Genomic DNA, 15,966 nt, shown 5'->3' with positions numbered 1-15,966 from the left:
CGAATGAATCTTTCAGATGATTTCTTACAGCTTTCTACTAATTATAGTGCTGTCTGTTGTGTGCTAAATGTGTTATGTGCTAGTTTTGTGAAATTAAAATAAATCTCTGACCCATCTAATGTGACCGATCATGTCTTTCTTATTAATTTGTACATATGTTTGTTGTTTAACTTTCACCCTTTCTTACTGAGTATTCAGACCATGTTTATGGCGAAGTTTCGGGGGAAACCGGATACTACTCAGTATAATAGCAGCCTTCAAAATAGGTAAAATGATAACATCACAATTCAGATATCCATCATCTTAGTTAAAAATATACATGTTTTGAAGGATTTTTTACAATTTATTGAATTAACTTTGTCACGCGAAAAAACAATTATTTTTTTTTCAAATCCAAAAAGAAATACTTGTAAAATTTAACGAGTGATTCCCTCCAAGATTTCTTTAAAGCTAACATTTCTGTGCCCGAAAACACAAATGTTGACATATCAAGATCAATACTATAAAACAAAGTTTTAATCTTGTCACGAATCTCAGTGACTTTTTCGGCAAATAACTTAAGGGTCCTTCTTAGGGACTGACTATAGTTTCTTCCTTTGATTTGGCACAAGTACCGGAGAGTACACCAGTTGAAATGTCGACAAGATAGAACTCAGGATAGTGGACACTTTGATGTGCACCATGCATTTCTGTATCCGTTCATTCATGATACCCTTCGCTGATGTCCACTGGGATTTGAAAGGTCATGGAAAAGATAATGGACTCGCCCTACACACACGGAATGACTCGTCGTCATACGACCGAAAATTGCTTTATATGACGTAAACCCCAAGCGTACATGCATACATACCGACCCCAATAGCACAGTTGGTAGAGCGTCCGTTTTGGGAACGGCAGATCCATGGTCAATCCTGAGTCGAGTCACACCTAAAACCTAAGTTGTAACTTCCTCGCTTGGCGTTCAGCATGATGGCTTTCACCTTCACTGCCTTCAGTGAAGCAGCACTAGATAAAAGAGCGACGGAAGTCTAAAGAAGGAGATCCAATTAAACAAACGGTGAGTCTGATTGCTTTTTGGGTTTCATGGGCAGCTTCCTCGTTACAGTACGACGTGATACGCCAAGATACACAGGTCTGGAGCAGAAACAAGAAAGATATTTAATAAAAAGAGGATATTCAGCCTTCACTGTGCAATGTTCTATTTATTATTTATATTTTGAAAATATCGTGATTTTGTGTATTTGAACAAATTTCAGCTATGTTTTTAGCTGTAGGCCTTCACAGACTTGTGTCACACATGACTGAAAATTGTCAAATCACGAAAAAAAGGATAATACTTACAGATCTGGTCAACCTTGATTATATATCCGGAGGTAACTACGAAAGGGTACATCAGCACTAAAAGGCAAACTGAAAGACCCATGGCTTTGGGAGACGAATTGTGAAGATATCTAGGTAACAGGTGACTTTTCTAACGGTAAATCAGTGACTTCCGAAAATTCAACCAAGTTCACTGTACTCGCTTAGAACAAGGTACCGGTAAAGAATCCAGACAAATTCCGCAGTTAAGATCAGGCCTGTAGGTAAATGTCCTATCAGCCACTTGAAAGTCAAATGACTGGCTTTTTTGTTGAAATGCTGGGTTTAGGGCCACTTCTCTTTCTGATGCCGTGGCTCGTCAAACCAGTGCTTTTATTAATACATTTTACATTTGTTTGTTTTTGGTTTTTGTTTACTATGTCTCTAATCTATTTACAAATTTGCGTTCGTTTTATCTTTGAGTTCAGTCAATATATACTGCGATAATTTAAGCAGATTACAAATACGTTGTTTTCGAGGAAAAGACGTAATAATTAAAAATAGTAATAATAATAACTCTAATAATAATAACAATAATAATAGCGATGACAGCAATAATAACAACTGGGATAGAGATAGAACAAAATATCTATGGATATGAACACAATTAGCAGGCTTGATAGATAATGATTCCTTTGCTGCCGCTCTTGTGACGTGCTGTACAAGTACCTTCGTCACTAATACCGAACGCCGTCCACGAAAAACCACCGAACTGGAAATCTGTGTTTGTAACAAGTGCGACAAATGTATACGAGGAGAAGGATGGCAGGCTTCATGCAATTGATTCTTCGATTTTAAGTCTGCCTGTTCATATGTTAAGCGGGTCCTTTGATTCTTTTGGTTTCTTAATTTTCTTCATAAATTTTTTCTCAGTTGACGGCCTTCTTACCATTGCAGTTTTTCTTTTTTTATTTATTGACCCATGGCGGCGAAAATAGCCAGTTTCATAGACCGGTAGAACAGTTCCTGGCCTAAAGTGTTTAGGTGTACTAAGTCATTTGTTAGAATTTGCTTTTGAGGTCGAATCAGTTCCCTGTGTCTCCAAAATGTGGACAGTGGGTTGTTCAACATCTTCTAATTATTTTCGTAGGTTTGTGAATTATAACTAAGGATCGAAAATTGCCGAGTTACCTGGTGGAAATAGAACTGCCTTGGTGATCGAGGTGAGTTTTTGGAAAGCCTCTGAGAAAACTGGAAGCGGTCAACATCTCTGGGTGGTAGTTTGGATAGACCGCTGTGACGTAATGGTGTCATTCTTAGAGGAGATTCCAGCTTCTGACGGGGTCATTTTATCAGCAGGGAGGTATACAGACTTCCATATAACTTAGGACACACTTTGAGAGTGGCTTTTCACTCTTGATTTAATGGATTAAAAAGTGTTGATGCGGGAATCATTGAGGATAATCAGCAGACAGAGGGAAAATAAACAGGGGTCTGTGAGGCGTCTTAGTTCCACTGGGTCATATCTACATGTAGTTGTGAGTAGAGTCATGATCTGCCATGAGGTGAGGAGGAGGGTGGGTGTCAGACGTCTGGCCTCAGGGGAGCGTTATAACGGACGCAACAGATATAGCCCTCAAGCTTGATGTGTTTCCACTCGGGACTCTTCACCTTGATGGGTTGTTGTTGTATATAATAAAGTTAGGTTAAATGATGAGTGTTAGCTCAATGATCCGATTCCTTACCTGAGAGATTGTTAATTAAGCAAATGGCTTTTTCATATTTGTATATTAAAGCTCAACAAGTCACCGTGATTATAACATTGTGTCTCCTACTTTATTAATGTTCTATATTGAATTTGTTACAATTAAATTAATTGAAACTCAGTGGTAAACAGTGCTCTAGTATTCTACTAAGGCTTTAATATTTCTATTTTCGCTGTTTTTTTCTGGACTCGAAAAACTACTTTTTCCTCTTCGCACAACAGAGCTAAAAAACATAATTGTAAAAAAAATCATCAAAATATACATTTTTTAAATCTAAGATGATGGATATGTAATTAGTGATGTTATTTTGCCTATTTTAAATTCTGTCTGATTCTCTGGTATAATTTTTTTAAAAGGTTTATAGTTAGACGAATAAACAAATACATTTAACAGAACAAACTGTAACCAATCAATACCCACTTTTAAGAGGACGGTGTTCTCTGTTAAAACAATGCCATGTTGTTTTCAACTATTTTGTTTTACATCGTATCTGGCTTTAAAGAAAAGTGAAAAAAGTTTGAGGATAAAATGTTTTAATGACTGTGACAACCCGAGCTTTGAAATGCACGTATGGAAAACACCTTTTCCAACGTCTTTCCAGGTAATACAGCTATGCAGGACGGGATGTACCGTGCCATTAAGTTTGACTTATCCTCAACAACAACAACAACCCATCAAAGTGAAGAGTCCTGTGCGAAAACACATTAGCTTGAGGACTATATCTGTTGTGTCCGTTATAACCTTCTGTGGTTTGACGACTTTATCTGTCGTTATAAGACCCCTGGGGGCCGACGTCTGATATCCCCAGGTAGATTGTGTCTCTGCTCACAGGTAGATAAGAGCATCTGGAACTAAGACACCCAACAGATTTTAGTTCTTTACCTTTGTTCACTGATTATCCTCATGATTCCTGTATAAACACCTTTTTAATTCATTCAGTGGAAAGATGAAAGCCACTCCCAATGTGTGTCCTAAAAGTCCGTATACCTCCCAGCTGATCAATTGTCCCCGTCAAAAGCTGGATTCTCCTCTCAAAATGACACCATTACGCCACAGCGGTCTATCCAAACTACCACCCAGAGATGTTGACCACTTCCCAGTTTTCTCAAAAGCGTTCTAAAAATCTCACCTGGCTTCAACACTTGTAGGCGGTAAGGTTTTTGTATCATAACTCCTACCGTTTACATCACGTGATCACGTCTTACAATGGGTATAAATATGCTGTCATTCCTTGGTCTGTCATTCAATCTTCCGACTCGGACTTGACTCATGCACACCACCTACAAATCTGGTTTTAACTGAGGAATCAGCCGACTTGGCTCACCTTTTCAAAAGCTGCCAATTTACCGTTAGACAACAGGTCAGCTCAAGACACAGTTTTACTGAAGATCTTTCTCCCAAAGCCATGGATCTTTCAGTTCCCTTCTTTCTCCTGTCGTACACCTGCGTATTGATTTCCGGTTACACGATCGAGCTTGACCAGAATCGTAAGTATCATCTTATTTTCATGAAAAGTATTTTTCGAACTTTTGAATGAATGATAATAGCTTAATTAATGCACCTTTGGAAGTATTGCAGTCACATGAAAACATGTTTAAATACTGCATAATTATGTTTAGTGCATACTTCAAAGGACAAGATATTTTAGCATAACTTTAGCATGTAAATCATTTCTCTGTGTATATATATATTAATGTGTGTATTTATATGTGTATGTATTGGACTGGAGTTTTACGCCGTGTTAAATATTTTCAAAACTGACGGCAGAATGGTTTTCATGAAAAGATGTTCATACTAGCAGATTTAATATTCTGGATCGTGTTTTATGACCAAATGCAGGATGTTTTCAAGAAATCAAATCATTAAAACTACATTTTACTAATAAAACATTCTTTATGTTTTCAGGAATCACGTGTTGGACCTGTCCTAACAAGGGAAGTAACCTGGAGTGTAACGATTGGGCGCCGGACAAGTATTGTCCCCATGGTAAGCTATAGTAATATTCGTTTAACAGTACCACGATTTACCATGAAGTCGGCCAGTTGTACGCAAGAACTTCTTTCATTCTAGTGACGTTTTGGGGCAATCGATTACATCGCTCTGTAGCCTTAACATAAACACATTCCACGTAGTGGTAGTTGTTACGCGCTTGTTATTCCGAGTATAGGTTTGCGACTCAGTTCGTTTTTATCCATATTTATCTGTCTTGTGTAAATTGTAGCATCGCTTTTTGTTTTCAGGTCACTCCGTGTGCCAGACAGTACACACTTTCAGTGACGTCGCAGGTGGAATCCCGATGGTGCGTGTGGAGAAACGATGCGTGGTTCCTGAGAAATGTACGAGACAAAATGTGGGTTGTAGGACGCACAAAGCAACGAATGTGAAGGTTAGTGACATTCGTTTTGCAAGGAAGGTGAAATATTCAAGCGTGAAGAAGTAAAATTGTCCGCTAGATGGAGAACACGTATATTATCGATCAATGTAAATTGTGATATTTTAAATAATTCAACAGATGTATTAGTATCTTTCTTGCTTCTGTTCCAGACGTGTATATCTTGCTGCGCAACATCTTACTGTAACGAGGAAGTTGCCCATGACGACCAAACAGCAATCAGGCTATCCGTTTCCTTAATTGGATCTGCGACTTGTAACAAGTTTTCCTATTGGCCAGTCTACCTCCTGGGTCACGTGATGATGTTGCTGATGACCAATTAACGATTTCGTTGGACAGATGCAATTTGCCATTGATGACCTTTTTCGAAGTGCGGTCGAATGAATCTTTCAGACGATTTCTTACAGCTTTTTACTAATTATAGTGCTGTCTGTTGTGTGCTAAATGTGTTATGTGCTAGTTTTGTGAAATTAAAATAAATCTCTGACCCATCTAATGTGACCGATCATGTCTTTCTTATTAATTTGTACATATGTTTGTTGTTTAACTTTCACCCTTTCTTACTGAGTATTCAGACGGCCATGTTTATTGCGAAGTTTCGGGGGAAATCGGATACTACTTAGTATAATACTGCAGCCTTCGCGTGCAGGAAATATCTCTCGTTCTAAGCAGTAATGTCATAAGCCACTGATTTCACTGATTCATTGATTTGAGTTTGGTTGACCGTATTGACTAACCCGGAAACACAAATTATACAGTTTAATTCCAATTATCCGTTACTGAATATCTCCGCACTTGCGACAGAATTATTCTTTTCTTGTTATTCTTTTGATCCATCGATTAGATGGAGTGACTCTTCAGTGTTTGCGGCTTTTACTACCGTATTTATACAAGAGGTTTGGCAGGTTCCTGACAAAGCCTGTGTTGCACTTGAGAGACTCAGGTTCTCTCTACATATAAGTATTTTTCCACATATAAAATAGCCCACTGGGATTTGAGGTCTTTCTCAAAGAGCTACCTGTTTTCCGCAGAGACCAACATCAGCAGAAACACTGATGTCAAAATATGATAAAACCGATCACATTGTAAAGTTTATGTTTCGCATATGAAGACAAAGTCGGGGTTTGTAGATGTAACAAAACAGGTGAGGCCATACGTCAGGAGGTTTGTCCAGTGTCCAGGTTTGTGGATGTAACAAACCAGGTGCGGCCATATGTCAGAAGGTTTGTCAGGTGTCAGCGTTTGTAGATGTAACAAACCAGGTGAGGCCATACGTCAGGAGGTTTATCCAGTGTCCAGATTTGTGGATGTAACAAACCAGGTGAGGCCATACGTCAGCAGGTTTGTCATGTGTCCATTTTTGTGGATGTAACAAACCAGGTGAGGCCATACGTCAGGAGGTTTGTCCAGTGTCTAGGTTTGTGGATGTAACAAACCAGGTGCGGCCATATGTCAGAAGGTTTGTCATGTGTCTGGGTTTGTAGATAGATGTAACAAACCAGATGAGGCCATATGTCAGAAGGTTTGTCAGGTGTCAGCGTTTGTAGATGTAACAAACCAGGTGAGGCCATACGTCAGAAGGTTTGTCAGGTGTCAGCGTTTGTAGCTGTAACAAACCAGGTGAGGCCATACGTCAGGAGGTTTGTCAAGTGTCCAGGTTTGTGGATGTAGCAAACTAGGTGTAGTTGTAAATCAGAAGGTGTCAGGGTTTGTAGATAGATGTAACAAGTCAGGTGAGGCTACAAGTCAGGAGATTTGCCAGGTGTCCGGGTTTGTAGATGTAACGAATCGGGTTCAGTTATAATTCAGAAGGTTTGCCAGATATCTGGGTTCGTAGATAGATGTAACAAACCAGATGAGGCTATATGTCAGAAGGTTTGCCGTGAGCCCGAGTTTGTAGATAAAACAAACCGGGTTTCGGTTATAAATCAAAAGGTTTGCCAGGTGTCCGGGTAATAAGACAGAGACATAATCCGTCTATGTGTGTTAGACGTCAGCCTTCAGTATTCTCGTAACGACAGGCAAAGCGGTCAAACCAGACAGTTATAACGGACACAGCTCATATAGTTCTCAAGCTGGTGTGTTTTCACTCGGGACTCTCCACCTTGATCCGTTGTTGTTGTTAAGTTATGCCTAATGTTACAGAATATCCCGTCCTGAATAGCTGTTTAGCTGTAAAGATGCTAATTAACGAAAAAATCAGATGGAAATAAAATGGCTTTGTTTAAACAGAGAATACTCTCCTCTTACAAGTGAGTATTGAATGAATAGACTTTGTTGCCTTAAATATTTGTTTATTCATCTAATTATTAACCCTTTGAAATAAAATCGGTTCCAGAAAATGAGACAGAATTTAAAATAGGTAAAATGATAACATCACAATTGAGACACCCATCATCTTAGTTAAAAATATCCATACAACACAACACACACCAGGAGAAAACGGTGAGAAAAACATTGTGTGTGGTAGCATATGTGTACTCAACTTAAGACACGATCACGAGATGTAAACGGTAGGTTATGCTTTAACCCCCCCCCCCCTCCCCCCCCTCCCTCCGCGACAGTTGAAGCCAGGTGAGATTTTGGAGAGCTTCTGAGAAAGCTGGGAAGTGGACAACATCTCTGGGAGGTAGCCACATTCTGCTGTGACGTAATGTTGTTATTTTGATAAGAGATTCCACCTTTTGACGGTGACAATTGATCAGTGGGGAGGGATACAGACTTCTTGACACACAATTGATCAGCAGGGAGGTATATAAACTTTTAGCTTACATATAGACACACTCTGGGAATGGCTTTTCACTGTTAATTTAATGGATTTAAAGGTGTTTATGTGGGAATCATTGAGCATAATCAGCAAACAAAGGTAAAGAACTAAAATGTATTAGGTTTCTGAGCTCCAGAGTTTCAGATCTACCTGTGAGCAGAGACACAATCTACCAGGGGTTGTTAGACGTCTACCCTCAGGTGTCTTATAACGACAGGTAAAGTGGTCAAACCACAGAGGGTTGTAACGGACACAAGAAATATAGTCCTCAAGGTAATGTGTTTTCACTCATGACTCTTCACCTTGATCGGTTGTTGATGTTGAGGATAGGCCAAACTTAATGGCACGGAACATGCCGTTGAACATGGTTGTTGATGTTGAGGATAGGCCAAAATTAATGGCACAGAACATGCCGTTGAACGGGTTGTTGTTGTTGTGGTGAATGTTACCCAGATGTCCAGATTACTCAGCTGTATATATCACTCCCATACATGTATACTGATGTTCAATTAGCCACCGTCAGCAGAACATCGGGTTTTCCACTTGATGTCCGTTAATAAAGCAGCTTTGAATACATTAGACAGAATTCAATAACACTATGATAAAGACACAGTATTGTCCTTTTTCTTCTCAATTCGCCATCTCAATAAGGAAATGAAAGAAAACCAGAAATAGCTAGAAATGAAATAGTAATTCACAGAACCTTCATTTTGTTTAAAAAATAATTCCGTTTTATATTATAAAAGTGTAGGCGTAGTGTACGACAAAAACCCCGTGATAATGAGTTTAAAAAAGAAATAAATAATTTAGCTGTGTGAAATGAAAAGTATCATCCTAGGCAATCGAGATACTGATATTTCTGAAAGTGAAAATCTGCAATCCCGCCCGCTTACATTGTTTGATTATAAACTCCACTACTGTAAAATAAATTATGAAGTTTTGCAATTGTATTATATGCGAGCTTCATTCTTTTTTTTTTTTCTCAAATATTTAAATCTGTTGCTCGTCAACAGGTTTGTCAGGTGGCCGGCTTTGTCGATGTATTTATCTGATTGTTGTTTTCGCCGTACTGAAGAATATTTTACTTATACGACGGCAGTCACCGTAGTGGTTTGAAGGAAACTGGGCGGAGTCCAGGGTAAACCCATGATCAACCGCAGACCTTTCCCCTTATGGCCGGAGAGGAAGCCAGTATGAGCTGAACTTGAACTCACAGCGACTGCATTGGTGAGAGGCTCTCTGGTCATTGTGCCACTTAGTGAATGTAACAGGCCAGGTACAGGTTAGTCAGCAAGCTAATTAGGTGTCCGAGTTGTGGATGTAACAAGCCAGGTTAGGCTACTTGTCCGTAGTTTAATTGGGTGTCCGTTTTGTGGATAGAACAAGCAAGTTGTCAGGTCTGTGGATGTAACAAGCCAGGTTAGGCTATATGTCAGCAGGTTAGTCAGGTGTCCGAATTGTGGATGTAACAAGACAGGTTAGGCTATATGTCAGCGGGTTAGTCAGGCGTCGGAATTGTGGATGCAACAAGCCAGGTTAGGGTATATGTCTGCAGGTTAATCAGGTGTCCGGGTTGTGGATGTAACAAGCCAGGCTAGGCTATATGTCTGCAGGTTAATCAGGTGTCCGGGTTGTGGATGTAACAAGCCAGGCTAGGCTATATTTCAGCAGGTTAGTCAGCTGTCCGAATTGTGGATGTAACAAGCCATGTTAGGCTATATGTCAGCAGGTTAGTCAGGTGTCTGAATTGTGGATGTAACAAGCCATGTTAGGCTATATGTCAGCAAGTTAGTCTGGTGTCCAGGTTGTAGATGTAACAAGCCAGGTTAGGCTATGTGTCTGCAGGTTAGTCTGGTGTCCGGGTTGTAGATGTAACAAGCCAGGTTAGGCTATATGTCAACAGGTTAGTCAGGTGTCCGAATTGTGGATGTAACAAGCCAGGTTAGGCTATATCTCTGCAGGTTAGTCATGTGTCGAGGTTGTGGATGTAACAAGCCAGGTTAGGCTATATGTCAGCAGGTTAGTTAGGTGTCGAAGTTGTGGATGTAGCACGGTAGGTACCAGGTCTGTGGATATATAACGAATCAGATGATGATAAAATTTAGGGGCTTGTGGAAAAATTGGAAAGTGGTAAACAATGGGAGGTAGCTTGCAAAGAAAAACGCAATTTTATCATTTTGAGAGAAGATTCCAGCTTTTTGACGGGTACAACTGATCAGCAGGAAGGTATACAGATTTCTAGATGACTTGGGACACACTTTGAGACTGGCTTATAACTTCTGATTTCCACAGCTGAAAAGGTGTTTATTTGACATACATTGAAAAGCACTGACTTTGTCATGTACTTCTATCTGGGTTTCGAAAAAAAAATAATGTTTTCTTAAGTTTGGTTGAGTGAATTATGCTTTAAATAATTTATCTGCAATGGAAATGTTCCGATGGAAAAAGAAATGCATTTGCTTCTAATCAAGAACGGTCGTTTGTTACCGAGATTGTAGTACGAATTATATCATGTCTTTAGTCATTTCTGGAAGTGCCTTATTCTCCAGTGTAGATTTCAGTTGAAAGCTTGCGTTAAATAAACTCATCCAGCCCAATGTTCATTTGTTAGGGAACGGTGTTTAGACTATACCAGTTGTTGGATTTTTTCCTAAATGAATTACAACAGCTCTGGTAACGAGAATCCAGACCAAAACTCACCTGTTACAGAACAACACTGCATGTGTTCAAACGATCTTATTGAGTTTTCATTAAGTTAATCATAAAATAAATAAAGTAAATAAGTAATATAATATAAAAGTTTTGCAGTTGCATTATATGCGAGCTTCATTGTGTTTTTTTTATTAAATAATAAAATCTTTTTATTATTTAGTTTTTTTTAATGTTGTTCTCGCCTTGGAGAATACGTCAGCAGGTTTGTAAGGTGGCCGGGTTTGTGGATGTATTTATTTGATTGGTGTTTTACACAGTACTGAAGAATATTTTACTGATACAACGGCAGTCACCATAGTGGTAGATGGAAACTGGGCAGAGTCCGGAGTAAACCCATGATCATACGCAGACCTTTCCCCGTTCGGCCGGAGAGGAAGTCAGTATGAGCTGGAATAGAAGTCACAGCGACCGCATTGGTGAGAGGCTCTCTGGTCATTGCACCACTTAGTGGATGTAACAAGCCAGGTGCTATACGTCAGAAGGTTTTTCAGGTGTCCAGGTATGTGGATGTAAGAAACCAGGTGAGGCTAGAAGTTAGCTTGTCTGCGTTTGTAGATGTAACAAACCAGGTGCAGCTATAAACCAGAAGGTTGTCCGGTGTCCGGGTGTGTAGATGTGACAAGACAGAGACACATTTCGCCTAGGTGTCTCAGACGTCTGTCCTCAGAATTCTTATAACGACAGGCAAAGTGGTCAAACCACAGGGGATTATAACGGACACAGCACATATAGTCCTCAAGCTAATGTGTTTTCGCTCAGGACTCTTCACTTTGATGGGTTGTTGTTGTTAACTTTTGCCTAGTGTTACAATAGATGTTTATCTGAAACGATGCTAATTAACGAAAAAATCAGATGGAAATAAAATGGCATTGTTTAAACAGAGAATTCTCTCCTCTTACAAGTGGGTATTGAATGAATAGACTTTGTTTGATGTTTATTCATCTAATTATTAACCCTTTGAAATAAAATCGGTTCCAGAAAATGAGACAGAATTTAAAATAGGTAAAATGGTAACATCACAATTTATATATCCATCATCTTAGTTAAAAATATCCATGTTTTGAAGGATTTTTTTACAATTATTTGAATTAACTTTGTCACCGGAAAAAGAAAAATTATTTTTTTTTCAAATCAGAAAAGAAATACTTGTAAAATTTAACGAGTGACTCCCTCAATGGTTTCTTTAAAGTGGATACGATAACATTTCTGTACCCGAAAACACAAATGTTGACAATATCAGTGTCAATACTATCAAACAAAGTTTTAATCTTGTCACTTTTACTACAAACAATCATAAATGTTGGACAATGGAAATCCGTTCATACGCAAATATTATTGGCAACAGATGATGTTTCTTTTTTTCGAATATGTCCAGGATTTTGAATACAACACACAAGGAGAAAACGGTGAGAAAAACATTGTGTGTGGTAACATATGTGTACTCAACTTAAGACACGATCACGAGATGTAAACGGTAGGTTATGCTTAAAAATCCCCCCCCCCTCTCCCCCGCGGACAGTTGAAGCCAGGTGAGATTTTGGAGAGCTTCTGAGAAAGCTGGGAAGTGGACAACATCTCTGGGAGGTAGCCACAGTCTACTGTGACGTAATGGTGTCATTTTGAGAGGAGATTCCATCTTTTGACGATGACAATTGATGGGTGGGGAGGGATACAGACTTCTAGACACACAGTTGATCAGCAGGGAGGTATATAAACTTCTAGCTCACATATAGACACACTCTGGGAATTGCTTTTCACTGTTAATTTAATGGATTTAAAAGTGTTTATGTGGGAATCATTGAGCATGATCAGTAAACAAAGGTAAAGAACTAAAATGTATTAGGTTTCTGAGTTCCAGAGTTTCAGATCTACCTGTGAGCAGAGACACAATCTACCAGGGGTTGTTAGACGTCTGCCCTCAGGTGTCTTATAACGACAGGTAAAGTGGTCAAACCACAGGGGTTGTAACGGACACAAGAAATATAGTCCTCAAGGTAATATGTTTTCACTCATGACTCTTCACCTTGATCGGTTGTTGTTGTTGAGGATAGGCCAAACTTAATGGCACGGAACATGCCGTTGAACATGGTTGTTGATGTTGAGGATAGGCCAAAATTAATGGCACAGAACATGCCGTTGAACGGGTTGCTGTTGTTGTGGTGAATGTTACCCAGATGTCCAGATTACTCAGCTGTATATATCACTCCCATACATGTATACTGATGTTCAATTAGCCACCGTCAGCAGAACATCGGGTTTTCCACTTGATGTCCGTTACTAAAACAGTTGTGAATACATTAGACAGAATTCAATAACACTGTGATAATCACACAGTATTGTCTTTTTTCTTCTCAATTCGCCATCTCCATAAGGAAATGAAAGAAAACCAGAAATAGCTAGAAATGAAATAGTAATTCACAGAACCTTCATTTTATTTAAAAAATAATTCCGTTTTATATTATAAAAGTGTAGGCGTAGTGTACGACAAAAACCCCATGTTAATGAGTTTAAAAAAGAAATAAATAATTTAGCTGTGTGAAATGAAAAGTGTCATCCTAGGCAATCGAGATACTGATATTTCTGAAAGTGAAAATCTGAAATCCCGCCCGCTTACAATGTTTGATTATAAACTCCACTACTGCAAAATAAATTATGAAGTTTTGCAATTGTATTATATGCGAGCTTCATTCTGTTTTTTTTCTCAAATATTTAAATCTGTTGATCGTCTATTTTTTATTTATTGTAGTTCTCGCCTTTGACAATACGTCAACAGGTTTGTCAGGTTGCCGGCTTTGTCGATGTATTTATCTGATTGTTGTTTTCGCCGTACTGAAGAATATTTTACTTATACGACGGCAGTCACCGTAGTGGTGGAAGGAAACTGGGCGGAGTCCAGGGTAAACCCATGATCAACCGCAGACCTTTCCCCGTACGGCTGGAGAGGAAGCCAGTATGAGCTGAACTTGAACTCACAGCGACCGCATTGGTGAGAGGCTCTCTGGTCATTGCGCCACTTAGTGGATGTAACAAGCCAGGTGCAGGTTAGTCAGCAAGTCAAATAGGGGTGCGGGTTGTGGATGTAACAAGTCAGGTGAGGCTATGTGTCTGCAGGTTAGTCAGGTGTCCGGGTTGTAGATCTAACAAGCCAGGTTAGGCTATATGTCAACCGGTTTAGTCAGGCGTTCGGGTTGTGGATGTTACAAGCCATGTTTGGCTATATGTCTGCAAGTTAGTCAGGTGTCCGGATTGTGGATGTAACACGCCAGGTTAGGCTATATGTCTGCAGATTGGTCAGGTGTCCGGATTGTGGATGTCACAAGCCAGGTTAGGCTATATGTCTGCAGGTTAGCCAGGTGTCCGGATTGTGGATGTAACAAGCCAGGTTAGGGTATATGTCTGCAGGTTAGTCAGGTGTCCGGATTGTGGATGTAACAAGCGAGCTTAGGGTATATGTCTGCAAATTAGGCAGGTATCCAAATTGTGGTTGTAACAAGCCAGGTAAGTCTATATGTCTGCAGGTTAGTCAGGTGTCTGGGTTGTGGATGTAACAAGCCAGCTTAGGCTATATCTATGCAGGTTAGTCAGGTGTTAAGGTTGTGGATGTAACAAGTCAGGTTAGGCTATAGGCTATATGTCTGCAGGTTAGCCAGGTGTCCGGATTGTGGATGTAACAAGCCAGGTTAGGCTATATCTCTGCAGGTTAGTCAGGTGTCCGGATTGTGAGTGTAACAAGCCAGGTTAGGCTATATGTCAACAGGTTAGTCAGGTGTCCGGGTTGTGGATGTAACAAGCCAGGTTGGGCTATATCTCTGCTGGTTAGCCGGGTGTTAAGGTTGTGGATGTAGCACGGTAGATACCAGGTCTGTCGATGTATAACGAATCAGATGATGATAAAATTCAGGGGCCTGTGGAAAAATTGGGAAGTGGTAAACAATATCTGGGAGGTAGCTTGCAAAGAAAAACGCAATTTTCTCATTTTGAGAGGAGACTCCAGCTTTTTGACGGGTACAACTGATCAGCAGGAAGGTATACAGACTTCTAGATGACTTGGACACACTTTGAGACTGGCTTATAACTTCTGATTTCAAGAGCTGAAAAGGTGTTTATTTGACATACACTGAAAAGCACTGACTTTGTCATGTACTTCTGTCTGGATTTGGAAAAAAATAATGTTTTCTTAAGTTTGGTTGAGTGAATTATGCTTTAAATAATTTATCTGCAATGGAAATGTTCCAATGGAAAAAGAAATGCATTTGCTTCTAATCAAGAACGGTCGTTTGTTACCGAGATTGTAGTTGTTATTTCTGGAAGTGCCTTATTCTCCAGTGTACATTTCAGTCTGCTGTGACGCAATGGTGTCATTTTGAAAGAGATTCCACCTTTTGGGGGGGGGGGACAACTGATCGGTGGGGAGGGATACAGACTTCTAGACCCACTTTGAGAGTTGCTCTTCACTCTTTTAGTGGATTGAATGGATTATTTATGAGGAAATCATTGAGGATAATCAGTAGACAAAGGTAAAAAACTAAAATTTGTTGAATGTCTTAGTTCCAGAGGCTCTTATCTACCTGTGAGCAGGGACACAATCTACCTTGGGGTGTTAGACGTCTGCACCAAGCGGTCTCGTAACGTCTGGTGAAATCACAGAGGGTTATAACGGACACAACAGATATAGTCCTCAAGCTAATGCGTTTTCAATCAGGACTCTTCACTTTGATGGGTTGTTGTTGTTGAGGATATGTCACAGAACATCCCGTTGTGGTGAATGTTGATGGGTTGTTGTTGTGGTGGTGAATACTGTCCTCTAGCAAGTAAGCTTTCGTCTGGATTAGTTTCTTTTTCTTCTCAATTCACAATCTCCATTACCAAATGTAACACAACCAGAAATAGCTAGAAATGAAATAGTACTTAAGACAACTTTTATTTTGGTTAAACGATAATTTCGTTGTTTACAAAAATGCAGTCAAATTCCATGTTACTTGATGAGTTTAAGGAAGAAATAAATAATTTAGTCGTGTGAAATGAAAAAT

At 39.6% G+C, this 15,966-nt stretch overlaps 1 protein-coding gene across 1 annotated transcript; it reads left to right on the top strand.

Moving 5' to 3' along the window:
* The first annotated feature begins 4,470 nt into the window (after positions 1-4,470).
* On the top strand, positions 4,471-5,780 carry LOC135463335 (ly6/PLAUR domain-containing protein 6-like). Its single transcript, XM_064740595.1, has 4 exons — positions 4,471-4,552; positions 4,971-5,051; positions 5,306-5,451; positions 5,610-5,780. Exons 1-4 carry the CDS (start codon positions 4,471-4,473, stop codon positions 5,778-5,780), a joined length of 480 nt encoding a protein of 159 aa, XP_064596665.1.
* Positions 5,781-15,966: the final 10,186 nt, after the last annotated feature.

Source organism: Liolophura sinensis, chromosome 3 (assembly GCF_032854445.1).
Source record: "Liolophura sinensis isolate JHLJ2023 chromosome 3, CUHK_Ljap_v2, whole genome shotgun sequence".
Classification (NCBI taxonomy): Eukaryota; Metazoa; Mollusca; class Polyplacophora; order Chitonida; family Chitonidae; genus Liolophura; species Liolophura sinensis.
The sequence above is the reverse complement of the archived record's forward strand: the minus strand, read 5'-3'. Positions and strand labels throughout refer to the sequence as shown.

Excerpts from the sequence above, each read along its gene's own strand:
- LOC135463335 (XM_064740595.1), top strand. The coding sequence starts at position 4,471 with ATGGATCTTTCAGTTCCCTTCTTTCTCCTGTCGTACACCTGCGTATTG. Across the intron at positions 5,052-5,305 it reads GGACAAGTATTGTCCCCATG|GTCACTCCGTGTGCCAGACA; the intron begins GTAAGCTATAGT and ends TTTTGTTTTCAG. Across the intron at positions 5,452-5,609 it reads ACAAAGCAACGAATGTGAAG|ACGTGTATATCTTGCTGCGC; the intron begins GTTAGTGACATT and ends CTTCTGTTCCAG.